Source organism: Hyaena hyaena, unplaced genomic scaffold (assembly GCF_003009895.1).
Source record: "Hyaena hyaena isolate Hyena2069 unplaced genomic scaffold, ASM300989v1 scaffold_336, whole genome shotgun sequence".
NCBI classification, from domain to species: domain Eukaryota; kingdom Metazoa; phylum Chordata; class Mammalia; order Carnivora; family Hyaenidae; genus Hyaena; species Hyaena hyaena.
In genome coordinates, this window is record NW_024080969.1 from 903,332 (window position 1) to 922,643 (window position 19,312).

Here is a 19,312-nt window from a genome sequence, read left to right on the forward strand (position 1 = left end):
CCTGGGGTAAAGGTTTCTTTGTGCGGTATTTATATTTTTCTTTTTTTCTGCAGATGTCTGCTCTTAGAAAGCACTGTCTTAAGGAAGCACCAGTTTAGGGTTGGAGAAGTGAATTTGGAACTCGTAAACCTTCAAGAGGGAGACTGGCCAGCCCAGGGAGGAAGTCCTGCCTGGGGCCTGCGGCGTCCCTGGGTAGGTGGACCTGGTAATGCCACGTCATTCAAGGCCCAGGTTTTTGCCTGCTCTGCTCGGTCAAGGGCATGGGCATCAGAGGAGGACTTCAGTTCACATCACTCTGGAGTCACTCTCTGCTTTACTGGTTGGCTATGGCGGTGCCATGGGTGGAGCCGTGGACTTGGGTCTAAGGCCAGGCACTGCTACTGTCTTGCTGTGTGACCTTGGGCAGCAAAGTCCCACTCTGGGCCTCAGTTTTCTTATCTGCTAACACGAAGGGGTTGCACCAGATGCTTTCTCAAATCAGTCCCTTTCAGCTCTAACATTTTGAGGAACTGCGAAATAGAATATGATCAGAACAAGCCCCCCACCCAACCACCTGTTTCTGACCCTTAGCACTTTGAATCCACGACTGGGTGATGGCGCCCTCTGGTGGTGCCAGCTGCATTGCACAGCCTACCAAAATCCTGGGTGGAAAGCGGGTGAAGATCGGTACTTACACAAGAGGTCTACTAGACAACCAACTCCCGCTTACAGAGGGCCTTAAGTGCAAAGGGTGCAAGTGCTAATCTAGAGCTTTCCACATCATGTGCCTTTGAATGTTAGGGCTGGAAGGGGCCTTGAGGAGCCAGGCTAGTCCATTCCTGCTGCCTCCTGGAGAAGTGTACCCCAACCAACCCAGCCAGGCGGTGTAATACCAGGGATCGGCAGCCTCTTCGGCCCTGTGTGCCACCAGTGGGGTGAAACAAAGCCCGCGGGGACCACTGGCAGGCCTAAGACATAGATAGGAGAAAGGAGGAAGGGGTGGGAGGGCAGGAGAGACAGGGAAGAGGGAGAGAGAGAAGAGAGAGAGAGAGAGAGAAAAGCAAGAGGTATTGTATACGGTGGGAAAGCCGCCGCGACTGCTACAGGGGCCACTTGCAGACCACCTCTCGGAAGCTCCAACCTCCCTCTGCCACCATGTCCGTCCTTGCCTCTGGACTCCTCTAGGGCCGTACCCACCACGCCGCTGGCACTGGGCCGGGCACGCAGCCTCGGAGAGGAGGGGCACACGCCCCCACCACAGCACTTCCCTGGGTGGTGACAGAGTTACCGTGGTGGCCAGTTTACCGGACAGTCCACCCTCTGCAACCCCATCGCTGGGCAGGCCTGATCATCCCTAAGGACTGAGAAGCACTATTCTAATGGCGGCCTCTGGAGTCATCAAGGAAAGGATTCATCAAGTACCCTCCACGTGGAATTGACTGATCTGTATCCAATTCTATTTGAAAGTCCATTTCGTCGATAAAAGAGGGGGCACTCTTTCCCCACCTGCTTCTATTTAACTCATCAGACTAGTCAGCAGCCCAGCTCTGCTAGATGCCCCCGTCTCCTGTGCTCTGACGGCCCTTAACAGAGCCCTGGGGTGGGAGTCAGGAGACCTGGGTTCTTGTCCCACCTCCGCCTGTGACTCACCTTGTGACTTAGACAAGTCACTTCCCCTCTCCGGACCTCAGTTTCCCCATCTGTAAAATAGGGAGGGCACTGGGACTAGCTTGTCTCTAAGGGCTCTTCCAGCTCTGACTTGGGGAGTCTACTGAAAATGCATCTGTGCAGCCTAGCGTGATTTGGTGGTGTTGGAGGTTAACCGTGGTCACACTCCCCTCTCAGACCACCAGCATAAATACTCCTCTTCTTCTGCCCCTCCCACCCGGCCTCCTCCCTTCCAGTTTCTCTTTTGCCTTGTCTGGGTCTCCCTCACTCATGTGTTGGGACTTATGGAAACACCTGTAAGGTGTATCCCAGGCTGGAAAGGTCTGTGGTCCTTGCCGTTACATAGAAGTGTTTGTAGAAGCTTCCCTGGGATTTTCACAACCAGCAAGATGAGTGAAAACTGGCCGGTGGGCTGTGAAGCCGAGGGAGTTAAGTGACATGGCTGAGACCCCGTCTTGGTCTGTCCCTCCCCCCGGCCCCTGCCCAGACACAGACACACACACAGAAGGGGAGGCGGTGGGCCTCACGCGGCTCATCTCAGATGATTCAGATTCAGGGTTTCGGAGCTGAGAGAGGCTGAAAGGTCATATGAAGTGGGAGTTCCTGGAAGACCCTTGAAAGTTCAAAGGACCCTTATGCTTTCTTCTAATTCCTCAAAAAGCCTGCCAGGAATTGCTTATCCTTCAGTAAGTGGCAAGGATTTGACCAAGATGCCCAGATTCTTTTTTTTTGTAAATAATTTTATGACTACTTCGGATAAACCCCAGGTGACCTCTTGTTCAGAAGCTTTGGTGAGCAACTCGGAGTATCTCTGATATCTAGACTCTCTGTAAGGGGTCAAGGGCTTTTGATACTAGTACATTTGAAGGGATAATAATAATAAAACTTGTCAGTAACATGATCTCATTCACAATTTTCATTTAATAGAGAAGATAATCAAAGTACAGAGAGGTCAAGGTGCTTGCCCAAGATCACACAGCAAGTCAGAGGCAGAACTTGTAAATTCCCAAGCTACGACGCCACTGCAGGGGAAGGGGCCAGGGTTCACTACAGAGGGGCACGATAGATGCACACAGATTCTAGTTTAAACTCCTCCTATGCTTTGGAACCTAAATTTCACAGGGCTAGGAGATGGCCAGTCCTGGTATTACCTCCATTTGCCAGATTAGACAACTGAGGCACAAAGAGACTGTGTAACATGCCCGAGGACACACAGGCATCTGGGACTAGAATCCAGGTCTCCTGAATCTTAAGCTGGTAATCCTCCCTCTATAAAACAAGATGGCAGAATAAGACTAGAACAGCTGCTGGACCCTGCCCCTCCTGCCTGAGGACCCCAGCCCCGTCGCCCCACAGTCCAGCCAGGCTGGCCTCTGAGTCAACAGAGCTGGCCTGTGCCCAGGGCCACTTACCTGTGTGCTGGAGGGCCCCACAGCACGCCGGGGCACCTTGATGTCAAATCCACCTTTGGGGTCCTTCTCCCCTCTCAAGCACGGGTCATTAGGGGGCTCTCGGCCCCCTTCCCAGTCACAGATGGTTTTTCGAATTGCCTGGAGGACACTGGGAAGGAAGAGCCAATATTCAGACTAGGTTTTACTGTAAGCCTATTTCTAGAGTCTTGGCCCAGGACCACTTGTCTTAGAATTCCAGGGCCTCACTGCTCCAGGGTGAAGGGCTGGCTTCCCAGGCTTGAGCTGCTCCAGAAGTCTGCACTTCACTCAGCGCCCACATGACTCCAATGCCCACTGGCTATTTTTCTTTCTCGTTACAGGGATGTTTCATTAGTCCAGTTACATCTGTATGTTCAAAATTTTAATGATAGCTTATATTAGTTGCATATGCATGCTGCTGTGTGCTTAGGTCTACACACTTATTATTTCACTCTACCAACAGCCAATGAAGTAAGTTATCGCCCACATTTTACAAACAAGGAAAATGGAGGTTCAGAGAGAGTAGGTTATTCGACTGAGTGCGCACAGATAATGGTGGATATGGGCTTCAAACCCAGAGACTGAGGCTTCATTTCAAATGTTCAACTCCTAAGAAGGCCTCCTAGAATTTGCTGGAACTTTCTAGAAGGCTCTATATGTGTTCAGAGGCTGCACTGGAAGCTGACTAAGCCGGGAACTTCCTCCGTGGTCTACACCTAGCACTCCCTGATTTTAGATGTGCTCCTGAAAAGGGCCATGTGAAGACGCACCTGATAAGGACATTCTTCTTCTTCCGCACCGCCTGCCTCAGGGGCTCGCGCAGTGTCACCTGGGCGAAGTCCTGCAGGGCCGCATAGATGGTGTTCCTGATGGCCTGGTTGAAGACGCTCTCCATCCTGCCCATGAGTACCTGCAGGCCTTTGATCATGGCGATCACCTGGCCAGGCACAGATCAAGGTCAGGCTCACTGTGCTTCAGCTCACCTATCTGTCTGGTACCCTTCACCATATTGCAGGAAGGGTCCGGAAGCAAGAGGCTAGTGCTACTCAAAGTGCCAGTTCGCAGCTAGGTAAGAAGCACGCGCTGGATGGGACATCAGCGCTCTGCTTTCTTCATCAACAGAGTACTGCTACCAAGTGAAGACGTCAGCCAAATAGAACAGTGTGCTTCAGGACATAGCTGATTTTTATTTTCGCCCCCGGTCCTTATCTTACTGCTGACTGCTGACAAAACAGTAGCTTATTCATGGACCACATTTTGTGGACCACTCTGACTTCTAGAGGTCTCTCTACATACCATACACCCACAGGCCATATCAAACAGAATTTTTTTGACCATAAAATTTTCTATAGGACTGTTGCAATTTTCGCTTTTGAAAGAACTTGGTCAGTTGCTGTGGGAGTCCATAGGACTTCCTCCTAGGACACAAAATCTCTGTAGAAGTCCCGGGTGAGAGAAAGCCTCTGCCCTTCTATTTGCCTCCTCCCTACACCCTTAACTCACTTATCTGGCTGCAAGGGGATTGGGGGAAGACAGGTTTTGTGATGAGTGTATCCTTGGAGCTCTCTTTTGAGATCTGTCTGCCTGGGTTTGTCTTTTCCTTGAGATAACCATTCCCTACCCCTCCCCAGGAAGAGATGCATGTATTTCTACAGCTGCTCTGTCTGTCTCCCAGCAGGTAGGTGAAATGGCATGGAGGAGGAACAAGAAGTCTCGGGTGGCACTGGCTGGAAGTCACATCCCTAGTCCAACTTCCCCAGCAATGAACCTGACCTTCTGGCCCCTATCGGCCACAAGTGCTAAGATCTAGATTGATTCAGAATTTGTAGGGGAAACCACATGCCAAATCAGCCTCCTTCCCACCACTGCACTTATCATACTCATGATAAGTCTAACACTCAGGAGGTGTTAGACTTCCTCCCTCTGCACCAGGCTGTTAGTGCTGTAGGAACAGGGCCCAGCAGTGCTGTGCACACCCTGGGCCCGCTGCCTGGGCCTGAAGTGGGCTGTCACAAAAGTTGTGTTGAAAAGGAATGAAAAAGTAATGGATGAGTGTAGAAGCTAAGAGTTTTTTCTTCCTCTGAACCTTAAAAGAATAAATAGAACATCTGAGGTTAGGGGAAATGGGGTGAATAAAGTTCAGGAGGTGAGGATTTTCATTAGAACCAATAAGTATAATGGTTTTCCTGGAAAGAAGCTTCGGTGTAGAGAAACAACGGGACCAAAGCCTTAAAGGAACATCATGTCATAAAAGAATCTGGGCTCCTGGCTATAGATGTAATTAGGAAATAATGAGACAAAAGATGGAGTAGATAGTGAAGATACTACAGAATAACTCCAAACACAGCAGAGTGTGCAGATCTGTTAGACTTAAGAGAAAATCTTTGCAACTTTGGGCTATGCAGAAATTTCTTAGCTAGAACACAAAATCACCAACCATAAAATATGTGATAAGTTGGACTTTATCAAAATGTAAAAGAAGTGCTCTTCAAAAGGTATCCCTAAAAAATTGAAAATGCAAAGTCACTGAATAGAAAAAACATTTACAGCATACACAAGACTAGGGCCTTGTAGTCCAGAATATATAAAGAATTCTCACAATGCAACAAGAAGACAGAAACACAATTTAAAAAATGGGCAAGAAATTTCAGAAGACAACATTTCACAAAGGAAGATATACGAATGGCCAATCAGCCATGAAAAGATGCTCAATATTATCAGTCTTCAGGGAAATACAAATTTAAACCTCGATGAGATTTCACTAAATAGCCATTAGAATGGCTAAAATTAATCAAACTGACAATATCAAGGACTCTCACATACAGCTGTGGCAATATACAATGGTACATCCTCTTTGGAAAACCATTTGGCAATTCCTCAAAAAGTTAAGCATAAACCTACAATATGACCATTCCAAGGGAAACAAATGCCTATATCCACACAACGTATACTCAAGTCTTTAAAGCAACTTTTTTCGTATCGGCCAATGGCTGGAAATGGCCCATGTTTATCAACAGTTGACTAGGCAGGCAAATCACCGTATATGCATGCAATGGAATAATACTCAACAATAAAAAGGAACAGACACACAAAACAGATACATAAAACAATGTGGACGAAACTCAAAATTATGATGGTGAGTAACAGACCCAAACACAAAAAATTACAAACTATGCAAAACAATAGGAAATACAAACAAATCTGTGGTAACAACAAAAAAAAGTGACCGGAGACAAGGATGGTAGTAGAATAGATTGCAAACGGTACCGAGTCTTTAAGGGGAGAATTTGTGTGTCGTGCTTGCACAGGTACGCATGCGAACGTTCTCTGTACTGTTCCAATTCGAGTACATGTGCTGTCGAAGCCAGGAAATGTTCTGTATCTTATCTTTGTGGTTTCAGAGGTGTGTATACAACTGTCAAAAGTCTTTGAGCTATACACTTTAAATAGATACAGCTTATTGCATATAAATTATGCCTCAGCACAGATGATAGAAAAAGCTATACTGTCCTCATGAAGGTACTGCATACTTTGAAGCAAGAGCAGGGACATTCATAAAAGGAATGTTCAGCGGACAAGATAGAGCTTTTGGACATAAAAATGTAATAGGCGTGATAAAAAATACACAGGAGAAAGTTGATCTTAAGGAAATATCCCATAAAGCAGAACAAAAATAAACGATGTGCAGTAAGACAGAAAAGATAAGAAAATCAGACACTAAAACCTGGGGGTCCAACATCTGACATCTCATTTCAGTTCTACCTGTAGTTCTTTGATCACTCATCAGTCTGGGCATTTTTTCTGATCTCTTTTGACCATTTGTCCCTGTTTCTTCTGTTCATTTCCTTCAGCCCATTTTTCTAGTGGAGTGAATGTCTGCATTTGGATTCTTAGGAACAGAAGGAGTTTCTTTCTTTCTTTCTTTCTTTCTTTCTTTCTTTCTTTCTTTCTTTCTTTTTTTCTTTCTTTCGTCTTTCTCTCTCTCTCTCTCTCTCTCTCAATCTCTCTCTCTTTCTTTCTATTTGAGAGAGAGAGCACGAGGAGGGAAAAGGGGCAAAGGGAGAGACAGAGAGAGAATCTCAAGCAGGCTCCAGGCTCAGCATAGAGCTTGACTCAGGGCTCAGTTTCACGACCCTGAGATCATGACCTGAGCTGAAATCGAGAGTGGAACGCTCCGCCGACTGAGCCACCCAGGTTCCCTGAGAATGGGTTTCTAATCATTTTTGAATGGTAACGTATGCCAGAGATGAGTTCAGGCAGGAGGAGGGGTCAGGGAAGCGTACACACAGGAGGAGGCCCACGGCTGCCATTTTGCCCAGAAGCATCCCTGGCACCACCAGGGTCGACACCAAGCAGCAGCCTCGGGGGTGGGGGATGCGCAGGGAGTCAGCACCCACCTCGACGAAGGCAAACTTCTCCTCGCTGGTGTAGTTGTAGCGCGTGGCCCTCTCATACTCCTCCGCCGTGCCCGGGCAGTCCTTGTTGCAGAACTTGTCTGTGGGGTGAACCAGCTTCCAAGAGTACTGCAGGCAGAGGAAAAACCCGAATGCTCATCAGCAGGTGAAGGGAAGGGCCAAACGCAGTGTGAGCATGCAGGAGAATGTAATTCTGTCGTCAGAGGGAATGAAGTTCTAATCTGTGCTAGAACATGGATCGTGGTTCTCGAAGACGTGAAGAAAGAGAAGCCAGACACAAATAACCGCATACTATAGGATTCCACTCATGGGAAACGTCCAGAATAGTGAAATCTACAGAGACAGAAGACAGATTGCTTGGGGCTGTGTGGATAGGGAATGGGGGAGGGGATTCCACAGGGTTTCTTTTGGAACTGATAAAAATGTTCTAAAAATGACTGTGGTTGCACAATTCTTCAAGTATACGAAAACCCCATGAATTTTACATTTTAAATGAGTGAACAGTATGGTATGCAACTTCCATTTCAGTAAGGTTGTTAAAAAAAGGGTGTGCGATGGGACACCTGGGTGGCTCAGTCGGTTAAGCCTCCGACTTCGGCTCAGGTCATGGTCTCATGGTTTGCGGGTTTGAGCCCCGCGTCGGACTCTGTGCTGACAGCTAGCTCAGAGCCTGGAGCCTGTTTCAGATTCTGTGTCTCCCTCTCTCTCTGACCCTCCCCTGCTCACGCTGTGTCTCTCTCTCTCTCAGAAATAATTAAAAATATTTTAAAGAAAAAAAAAGGGTGTGTGGGGAGAGACCGGGGCAGACAGGAGTCCATGCAAACAGAGGTCAGTCTGCAGGGGCCAGGGGAGCGCAGGCCCTCCGCCCTGGGGACACCTACCACCTCCATGACGTGGGCGCTCCACTTGGATAAAAGCTGCAGGCCCCGCAAGGCCAGGTCGAAGAGCTCACGGTATTCCTCGTCTGACTTCTGGCTATCCAGCCCGGAGCCTGTCACCACCTGGGGAACAGGGGCCGTTACCATTCAAAAATGATTAGAAACTCATTCTCAGGGAACCTGGGTGGCTCAGTTGGTGGAGCGTCATAATTTCATCCCACATGATTTCACTGGTTCCCCAAGAATAATACAAGGGAGCTGCTGTTATTATACCCCCTTAAGGGTCAGACAAGTTCTTTGTTGAAGGCCATGTGGCTTGTAAATGGTTGAGGGTTTAACCTCAGGGGGTGTGATGCAATTTACAGTAGGACGTGCCCACCACAGTGACTCAGGAACACATACCTGCAGAGAGATCTTAACTATATATATGAACCAACGCTTTGCATGAAGCAACTTTACTCTGAACACATGAGAATTTCTCTGATTTTCCATCCCATTTCACACAAAAATGCTAATCATAAGCCAATAAATTGATCTCACAACTCGTTAATTAGACATGACTCAACCAATGAAAAGCACTGAAGACAAACATCTATTTGAATGTGACATATTCCATAATGAAACACAGATGTACGCACAGGCATATGCAGATATGCGTGTATATAGGTATGTATGTACGTATACATACATACATATGGAGTCAGTCCTCATTATTTGTGATTCTGTATTTGTGAATTTGCCTACTCTCTGAAGTTTATTTGTAATCTCCAAGTCGATACCTGCAGTGCCTTTAATGGTCATTCGCAGCTACGTGCATAGTGGTGAAAAAGCGGAGCCATGTTCCCAGCTGAGGTCAAACAAGGGGACTCTCTGGCTTCCTGTTTCAGTCATCATACTGTATACAAGTGTCCTGCTCATGGCTTATTGAATGCCATGTTTTCCACATTTTTATATTTTTTGCTGGTGATTTCACTATTAAAAATGCCCCCAAATTTAGTGCTAATGTTCTGCCTAGTGATTCTAACTGCAAAAAGGCTATGACGTGCCTTCTTACACATAGAAAAATAGATACTTTAGACACGCTTTGTCTGGAGATGAGTTACAGTGCTGTTGGATGTGAGTTACTGTTAATGAGTCAACAACCTATGTTACATAAGGTGTCTTTATATAGAAACATATCAAAAACAAGGTTATACATTGATCAGCCTATGAAATGTGACCAGAGGTTCACAGGAACTTAACTCTGTACTTCGTCTAGGAACAGGGCTTCTAGTATTCAGTATTTGCCTATCCAGTGATTGTGCCCACGTTATAGAATATAACTACTGTGAATAATGAGAATTGTCTGTATATACACATGTATAAAATATATTAAAAAATAACTTGAAGCCAGATTCACTCTTAGATCACACCAAAACTTGACAAGGATGAAGGAAGGCCCCAGCACTGAAATTATTCCCATAGCTTAAGTTCAGATGATTGGCACCTATGGTTAAGAAAGCCAAATATTTGGGCTTGACCTTGGTCCATGTCTTCCAGGAGCTCTCATAGGAATATGGGCCACCTGTCTGTCTAATGATCACACAGTGTGCACCTGTCTGACTGCCCTCATTTCAAATATGTTGCCCTTTGATTAAATGTTCAGAGTTCGGGTTTGGAAAGCAGGTGCACTATGGCTGCCAGCCACAAGATGGCACCAGTGAGCAAACGAGGGATAGTGCAGAGTCATCCAGGTTCACATCAAGAGACGTGGGTTTCTCAAACCAACATATAAACCTATTAGAAGGGTATACACGGGAAGAGTCCAGGAGAATATATAAACCCAAATATTAACCATAGTTGGTTCTGGTTGGTAGAATTTTACGTGATTGATTTTCCCTCCTTTGCATATTTGTATTTTTTCTGAGGTTTGTGCATTGACTATAGTCTCATATTTAAAAGAAAAAAGAAAAATTTATCACTAGTAAAAATGTAATTGGTGGGATTATCAGAGATTTTATCGTCTTTTTCTGTCCCTAATTGCATTTTCTGATGTTACAAAAAGATTATTATTGTGTAGCTTAAAAATATTTAGATAGTGCTTTGACCATGAGTGTTCAAAACTCTGTTTCTCTTGCCATCCAGGGATCCTGTGCAGAGGAACATTACGGGGTCACTGTTATCTGCTGGGCATGATGTGTTTTCCATGGAATATACTGTTTAATATTCTCGACGAACCTTTCCAGATACTATAACCCCCATTTTACAGATGAGGAAACTGAGACATAGAGATTGTGAATAACTTGCTAAGGTGAGTAGCAGAACCAGAATCAAATCCAGTTCTACCTGGCTCTAAAATCCATGTTCTTGGCCACTGTGCCCCTCTGCCTCTGACATGTGGCCCCTCACTCCTGCTCTCCATCATCCCTGTGCTCCTCTCCTTCCTGGCAGGTCCTTACTCCTTTGCACCCTGAGCCCCCACAGGCCTCCATCCCGGCAGCCAGAGTGAGCTCACCTCACTGTTGCTGTAGCGAGCGAGTTCGGAGATGAAGCGGATGTGGTCATCCCGGATCTGAACCATCTGCTCGCAGATGTTGTACTGGGGGCTGATGCTGCTCTGGGTACATGTCCACCTGGGCAGAAAATCAGAGGGTTGGAGCAGGTTCTGGCCTTAGGTGCCTCAGTGGGACAGGCTCCTTCCACTCACTGGTTACTCCCGGTGCTCAGCCAAATGTGTCTCGCTCCCCTGGGTGGACCCAAGAGGCATCCCAGTCGCCAGCAAGAGAGCCTGCCACAGGCTGAGGGGAAGAGTCTTCTTCCTCCTCTAAGACCCAATCACAGGCTTTTCCAGACACCTGGTGTCCACAGTACTTACCAGTTACAGGAGTGAGGAGCCTCTCTAGGGCTACATAGAACTGGAAACCGAGCAAAGAAAAGGCAAGGTGGGGGGTCTCCCAAAACCTGCCTACTGACTCTCAGCCCTGACATCTTATGGTTGAAGCTGTGTGGAGGGGCCACTGGGGATGGAGCTGGGGAAACCTAAAGGGATTGCACTTCCTTTTCAGCAGTGACCTGACAACATGATCACTCTGAGAGGTATTGCTGGCATGCTCTCCCTCTCCCCCTCACTCCCTGCTCTCTCTCTTTCTCTCTCCCCACCTCCTTCTTGTTCTCCGGGCCTCTCTTCTTTCTCCTCAACTCTTTGGAAAGATATCATTGGGAAAACCATCATAAAATGGAGAGGAAATCAATGAATGAAAGCCTTTATTCTCCTTCCCCAAGAGAAAAAAAGACAGTCCCCTTCACCCTCTTCTGTCATCTGATGCTGGTGACCCAGGAGACAGGCTAAGCATGGGCACCAAACAAGGCACATAAACATTTGGGGGGAAATGTAGCATCTCAAAAGGATCTCTGAAGTGGCCCTGATAAGAATACTTGGACTGGTGACAGATTTCCTCAGACTTATACTTTGATATGACTTTTATTTTGGGTTATTTGTACAGGGAGGGGGACACGAACTCTCAAGCCTCTGACACCCCACTGTGGCCACATCACTACTCCCAACCAACTTCAGGTGGTCAAGAATCCATGTAGGACACATGAGGAAATGAGCTCAGCCTTCTCAACTCCATGCTTTTCCTAGAAAACCTCCTCACATACTAGCAGCCAGCAGGTTATAAAGAGACTAACTGGCTTCCTTGATGACACTCCTTCACAGTGGCTCAAGGCTGGTGGGGTTCAAGGACACTCCATTTATATATTTTTCACAAATATAGATACAAGTCTTCACTTTGACTAAAGGACAGTCAGTCCTTGTCTATATCAAAAGGTCCTATTCATTCATCTTTGGGAAAGATGCAGACAGAAGAAACCTTCCTAACAGCCCCAGGGTGGCCACGGCTGCAGCTGACCACTGACACCCCAGATCCCAGCACAGGCTGCCTAGAATGGTGGTTTATAAAACAGTCTAAGGTGAAACTGTCAACCCACTTCATAGGGAGAACCGTCCAAACCATATACTCAATGGCATACTTACTGCATGGACACAAATCTGAGGAGAGAACCAAGGTGATGAAAAAGAACGCCATCTTGCTCCACCCGACCACCGAAGGCCAGCCAGTCCTCCCCCTTCTCAAGGGAAGGAAGCCTTCTGCTTTCCCACTCTGAGTGGCATGGGTCACGGCTGGGACAGAGAAGGGGCGTGGCTGTGCTCTGAGCACTTTTGAACCCTGGCAGCAAAGGACAGATACAAAAGGGCTCAGAGCACCCTCCGCTGTTCCCTTCCGGCCGGCCGGGTGCCAGTGTTCCGAAGGAATCCACCTGCCCAGGGCTCTGGGGAGGGAGGAGGGGCTGAAGTGGCCCCTCGGCCCCCTGCCCGGGCTGGGCGTCCTCGCGGGAGCCAAGAGACATTATGGCAGGCACTCACTTGGACTTGTTCTCTTCATAGTGAGCACTGGTCTTAATGTATCTGGCCAGCTCTATCTGCATGTCGCCGAAAAGGGGCACCACCTGCAGCTGCTGCAAAGGAAGCAAATACAAGGCGTGAGATGCGGAGGGAGGAGCTGGGTGGCTGCCCTCCACCGGGGAAAGCGGGCCTCTGTGTACCTCTGGGCTGACCTCTCATTTCTGCTTCTGATAATGCCACCAAAAAGAGTCCCAGACAGTGTTCAGGCCCTCCCCTGCCTCCAACCAACCCATGTTCCAGGAACTGTGCCCAGAGAGGCAAAGTGATTTGTCCAAGGTCACACAGCAGGAAGAATGGATGAAGGATGAGGACCAGAAGGCCTGCTTCCCAGGGCAGGGCTCTTTCTGCTCTAATTTCCCTGGGATTAGTGGATTCTTGCTGCTGTAAACTCGGGGCTAGGAGGGGATACCTGGATGCTGGGGCTAGGGGTGGCCTTCCTGAGAAATTCTACAATGTGAAGCAACTGAAACCATAACACTGAACACTACGGGGCAGATAGGTCCTAGCTGAAGACCAGGACAAATGGAGAGGAATACTGTCAGCTTCTATACAGCCAAGCACCTTAAAACCAGATCTTCAGAACAGTGGTGGATACTGTCATTCTGCATTTGTCAAAACACACAGGATGTACAACCCCAAGAGTGATTCCTAATGGAAACTGTGGACTTTGGGTGATAATGATGTGTATGTTCACTGACTGTGAAAGTGTGTATCTCTGGTGGTGATGGTGGGGATGGTGATGCCCCCTCCTGTGTATGGAGGGGCAGGGGGTAAATGGGAAAACTCTACACTTTCTGCTCAGTCTTGCTGTGAGCCTCCATTGCCCTAAAACCTAGCCTGCTAAACAAAACCAAACAAAAATAGTATCTCAATCCATACAAATATTTTGTGAGGTCAGTACTATTATCATTCCCATTTTGCAGAAGACAAACCTGAGGCTTAAACAGCTTAAGTGATTTTTCACACAAAGTCAAACCAACCAGAAGTCGAGGAGCCAGGATTATAACCCAGGGCTCTGACTCACCTATGTAATTCCCACCCAATCCCCAAAGGAGCCCTAGGAAGTAGATATCCTTGGCATTCAGATTTTCCAGGCTGGGGAACTCCATTTCAGAAAGGCTTCATGACTTTGTTCGAATCATCCAGCTATCAAGTGGCAGGGCCAGACTGAAACCCAGGCCCAACTACGGCAAAACTGTAAGCCTCAACAACACCCCTATCTCATTTGTGCTGACTTAGGGCAGAGGTGTTTTTTGCATGGTCTCCGTGATGAGCCCTGCTTTCATTTGGGGGCAGCTCCAGAGCAAAGTGAAAGTTCCAGGCTTGAAAAGAAGCAAAGCCACAGGATGCCTTTTGGGGATTTATTTCTCCCTTAACCTAGAAGAGTCCGTGGGACCCAGGCCCAGCCTATGTCCCGCATGCCACAGTTCTGAGGGGTTCCACTTTCAATGTAAACCCAGGATTTTCCACCTCTGACCTCGGAGGCTCCACTCCACGCCTGAAGTGCCCAACGCTGGAATGAACCAACACTGTGGAATTCAATCCCAAAGCAGGAAACCCCTTCATGAAAACCTCAAAGGCTAAATCTACTTTTTTAAATGTGGGGCCAGAAGATCAAACCCCTGAGGCATTGCAAAGGTCTGAGTGTCTAATGGACGAAGATGAGGCACTGTGGCCAGAGGCAGGGGCAAGGGGGGGAGAGCCCCCTGGGGACCGGGAGAGGCTGTGATTTTGCAAATGTGGATCAATTTAAAATCCAGTGTTTAATCCTCCTGCTTCTGTGAGCTCTAATTTATACAGAAAATGAAAGCAGGCACTGTCTTCTGGGATGCACCTCTTTGTTTAGATAGCAAGGGACTTCAGGAAAGAGAAAAGACAGTATGCAGAAAGAATTATAAGCCCCTCTCCTTGGGGAATCCCAGCCAAGCCCTGACACCCCGAGCACGTCTGACTTTAACTGGGCAGCTGGGCATCCATAGTGATACCTTCTCCAGGGGCGGCTGGAGGCCTGACCACTCTATCCTCCTCCTCCTCCTCTTGGCTGTAGAGCCTGCAGCTCAGTCAACAAGCCCCATTGCTTGTGGGCCGATTTGATTCTCCCCCCCGCCCCCCCCCCCAGAGACCACCCTTCAGCCCAGCCCCAGCCATAGGTGCTGACCTTAAAGAACTTATCAATTTTGCTGAGGTTGATTCTCTTCTTGGCATCCAGTTTGTAAATGTTGCTGACATTTCCATCCATCAGGTACAGGCCAAAACCCATTACCTACAGTGAGAGGGGGCAGTGCACAGAAGCCCATCACAACCACCAGAAAAGTTTAAAAACAAGCAAACAAACGAAAAAAGGAGGTCTGTGTGTGTACACGTGCACACTGTGTAGTGACACGTTCTATCTCAAAACTCACGTGTCTTCAGATAAAAGAGACATAAATCTAATTTCAACCCCAAATTTAATTTCTGTGAAGAAATTCAGACCACCCTTTAGCATACTATTATGGTGGCCACTTGTTGTATCCTTACTGTGGATGGGGCTTCACCACGTACTTTCCTTAATTCTCATGACAATCATGAGTCAAGTTTGCCCAATAACCTTATTCTACAGATGAGGCACTGGAGACACAGAGGGGTGAGCCAGCCTGCTGAGGTCACATAGCTAATGCGTCGCAGAGACAGGGTCTGAACCCAGGTCTGACCACATTTACACATCCAGATCCTTCCTGAAGGAAAGGGCTGAGCAGAGCCTGCTGCTGCGTCCCCCGGGTCTAGCACACCACAGGCACGTGTGATACCTGCCCAGTGCTGCATGAACGTGAAGCTATCCACTCCTGTCCCCAAGGAAGCTACAACAGTGCACGCATCCCCAGGGAGCCACTGGTGACTGTGCTCTGTGAGCAGGCCGACAGGTTGACTCTGGATATGCCAGTCCCTCTAGTAGCTCCTCGAATGCTGACGTGTTCTGCTCAGCAAGGCTGAGGGGGCCTGAACAACGAGGCTGAGAGCAGCTTCCGTGGCGAAGTCACATCTGACACAGGAGGGAACAGACTGGAGGTCTGTGAAGGTGGCGACCCCCTGAGTCCTAGTCTGTCCCCGTGCTCTGCAGGGTGCACCCCAGACTTTTCCATCTCAGGGGAGAGGTGCTCCTGGCGGCATCTGAGTTCACTACCACTAACTGCAGAGGGGAACCAGGCAGAGCTGAGGGCAAGAAGGCTGGGAAGCAGAGGTGTGGAGGGACGAAAAGGGATCAAAAGTCAGTGATGGGGACTCCTGGGTGGCTCACTGGTTAAGTGTCCGGCTCTTAATTTCAGCTCAGGTCATGATCTTGCGATTCATGAGTTCGAGCCTCTCATCGGGCTCTGTGCTAACAGTATGGAACCTGCTTGGGATTCTCTATCTCTCTCTCTCTCAAAATAAATAAATAAAATAAACATTGAAAAAAAAACCAGTGAGAGAAAACAAAGGCCCGAGAATCTGACGGCAGCATCTAGGAGGGCTGGTGGGCTAGGATTTAGTGCCCTCGTGTGTGGCAGCAGCTGGTCAGGGCAGAGCTTCGGTGGTGAGAGACCACTAGGCTCTGGGTGACTTGCCGGGCTTCTGATTGTGCAGAGGAAGCCAGAGTGAACAAGTCACTGAGCCACACTGTCAAGGTGCTATGGGGATGGGAAGAAGGAAACCCCCACAGCGCTGGGATTCTTAGAATAGCAAAGGTGGCCTGGAAGAGAGGAGGAAACATAAAGCCAGCAGGAGAACCATGAAGGGGAGGCTCTGGGCAAGAAAGCATCAAAAGGGCCATGCGGCGTGTGTGAGGGCCGTGGAGGAGGTGGCTCATCTCGGGGCTATCACTGCTGAGGGAGATCAGGAACAACCCAAGCAGCCAGAGGTGGACCAATGGCTCAAGAAATGCAGGCACATCCGGAGCACATTATTTACTGGCTGCACGATATTCCAGATACATTTAATGAAATGGGATGCAAATTACATGTGCACACAATTTATGCCTACTGCAGATGGGGAAAACGTGGTAAGCAAAGAAAAAACTGGAAGGAAATACATCAAAATGCTAAAAAGTACTACCTCTGGATGGAAAGACTGTGAGAGATTAACATTTTTTGTGCTTTTCTATACATTCCAGATTTTCTAAAACAAATGGTATTTGATCATTTAAAGACAAAGTTGCAAACTGACAGAACAAATGTGACCATTTTGGCGAAATACAGCAAAAGCCTGAAGATTTCACTTTCCCTTTGAGTCGGCAATTTCTCCTCCGGGACATTTGACTTGGCAAGAGTATGTACAGAACAGCTGTGCTCTAAGAGTGTTCCGTGCAGTTTAGCAAACAAGTACCCAGTGACAGGGGATTTGTTTAATAACAATGTCCACCTACCATGGGATACTCAGCAGCCACTAAAAATTACACCACAGAAATATCCACATCTGGAAAGATGTATGTGACATATTAAAGGAAATACAACAGGTTGAAAAATATTATGTGCAATAAGATCTGTATCGACATTTAAAGAAGAAAAAAACCAAACGGTTTTTAAAAAATGATTTTAAGGAAGAAGGGAGTGAAGGGGCAAGCCCAGGCCCCGGGGGGTTGGGGTGGGGGGCCTGCAGCTCTACCTTGAGGAGCATGTGCTTCTCACTGGGGGTCAGGTACATCTTGTTCTCGTAGTAATCCACGCAGATGTTGACAATGTCCGCCAGCAGCTCCTCGTAGCCTGGGATCACTTCCAGTTGCTGATGGAGACACTGAACCGCAGCGCCCCCCTCTGGTTAGCCCCTCCTGCTTCCTCGTCACCCACACCGCCCCCTGACCATCCCAGGTGGAGGGAGCCTGCATCTTCTCCCCCATCCCTGAGCCAATCCCCTCCAGGTGGTTGGTCAGAGCTCCCGGGTAAATCTCCCAAGGCAAGGAACTTGCCCCTGCCCTGAGTCCTCTATTTTATTTCCTGGCAGTTCTGACGGTTAGAAAGTGCTTTCTTGGGCTGAGCTGAAAAGCAGTCAGTTCAGCTTTCCAGCAACAGGCCTGTGGCAATCTAGGCTTAATTTTGAGGGTGTAGACTTAGCCATGACAGCTCAGACGATGACAGAGAGACCCAGCCCAGGGGAGGAGAGGGGGACCAGCAGGCCTGCCCCTCCGGCAGGATGCAGCGCTACAGGTGCATTTCCCATAAGACAAGAGTCTGAAGTCTTCGTCTCAGGCCCTTTCTCTCCAGAGGGGCAACCTGCGCCCTGTGGGGATGCGTGGACAGCACTGCTGGTGCTCCTCACAGACAACCTGGGGCTGAGACGCGGGGCTGAGTCTCGGGAAAGAATCACGGAGCCTCAACCCTGACAGCCTTCTGCAGTCAACCAAGAGCAGAAAGGGTCCGGTGAAGCCAGTGGTGTCCCTGAGACCGATGTGAGCCTGAAAACACCTCCAAGATGGATGGCCCCTCTCAGCCGGGGTCCTGCTCACGTGCTTGATGGTGCCTGTCCAGGCTGACCTGACCGGTGAGCAAGACGGGTTACACTAAGTCAGGCAGAGCTCAAGAGTCGCAGCTGAGGGGAGTGCCTGGCAAAGCGGTGGCCATACCCATAGCTACAGCAGCTCATGCTCTTAGCATTTGTCAGGCTCTGCATACTCAGGGCGTTTAATACGGGGTCTCATTTAGTGCTCACAACAGTCCTAGGAGATGGATTCTCATATTCTCAAATAACAGCCCCATTTCACAGATGAGGAAACTGAAGCCTAGACCTTGTTCAAGGTCTCACAATGGGTCAGTGGAGGGTCCAGGATTAGAAAACAAGGCCGTCAAACTCTAGAACCCATGCTCTCGCTCACGTGGGGGCAGAACACGGGCTGAGAAGGCTTTCAGGGAACAAAATCTGCAGAGGGTAAGAGGGTCATCTACGTGGGAGAGAAGACTCAAGTCTGCTAATTCATGGATAGGAAGGTGGAGATGTTAGATCTGGACTGAGCTCCCCTGCTTCCAAGGTCCACCCACACTTCAGGCCCCTGCCTGTGTCCTGGGACACCAGGCCAAGATGAGCAAGGAATGTGCTACCACCTGGGTGATCCTGTTGTGGTTGGCCAGGAACATGGACAGGTTCTGCGACTCCTGGATGGACTGGGGGTCCGCCATCTTCCTCAGGAACTGTGCCGCCCTGTACACGGTGTTGCAGAGAGGAATGCTCAAGTCTAACCAGCTGAAACTAGGCCCCACGGGCTCCTGCTCCTACCTAGCCCAGAATTTCACTGCCCCCTGAGGTCAAGGAGCTCTGAATATCACAGGGGACTCACACCTCAAAGGAGAGTGTGTTCTGCAGTCATGTCATCCGGGGCCATGTACACCCTTGTGATAAGGGTACCTAAAGTGAAGAGGCAAGGTTACACTGAAAGTCAAAGTCTGCTAGTTTAAGGGTAACTGGCATCCTATCAACCAGCCCGAGGTGGCAAGGCAGGGTGAAACGAGCATCTTCGCGCCGTGCTGTGGCCCGCCGTGCAGCTGCACCGCGGTC

General features: G+C 48.6%; 1 protein-coding gene across 2 annotated transcripts in view; it reads right to left on the minus strand.

Annotated features, from left to right (window-relative positions):
• The window catches only part of CYFIP2 (cytoplasmic FMR1 interacting protein 2), a 131,952-nt gene that overhangs the window by 77,556 nt on the left and 35,084 nt on the right, over positions 1 to 19,312 (minus strand). The window contains exons 7-15 of one of the 2 annotated variants that reach the window (XM_039249455.1): positions 18,862 to 18,958; positions 17,432 to 17,560; positions 14,973 to 15,077; positions 12,776 to 12,864; positions 10,865 to 10,982; positions 8,374 to 8,493; positions 7,475 to 7,600; positions 3,848 to 4,014; positions 3,060 to 3,207 (exon numbers count right to left, since the gene is read on the minus strand). In XM_039249455.1, the coding sequence (XP_039105386.1) occupies positions 3,060 to 3,207; positions 3,848 to 4,014; positions 7,475 to 7,600; positions 8,374 to 8,493; positions 10,865 to 10,982; positions 12,776 to 12,864; positions 14,973 to 15,077; positions 17,432 to 17,560; positions 18,862 to 18,958 (1,099 nt within the window). Of the gene's footprint in view, positions 1 to 3,059; positions 3,208 to 3,847; positions 4,015 to 7,474; positions 7,601 to 8,373; positions 8,494 to 10,864; positions 10,983 to 12,775; positions 12,868 to 14,972; positions 15,078 to 17,431; positions 17,561 to 18,861; positions 18,959 to 19,312 lie in introns of both variants that reach the window. The other variant, XM_039249454.1, reaches the window with a different exon arrangement.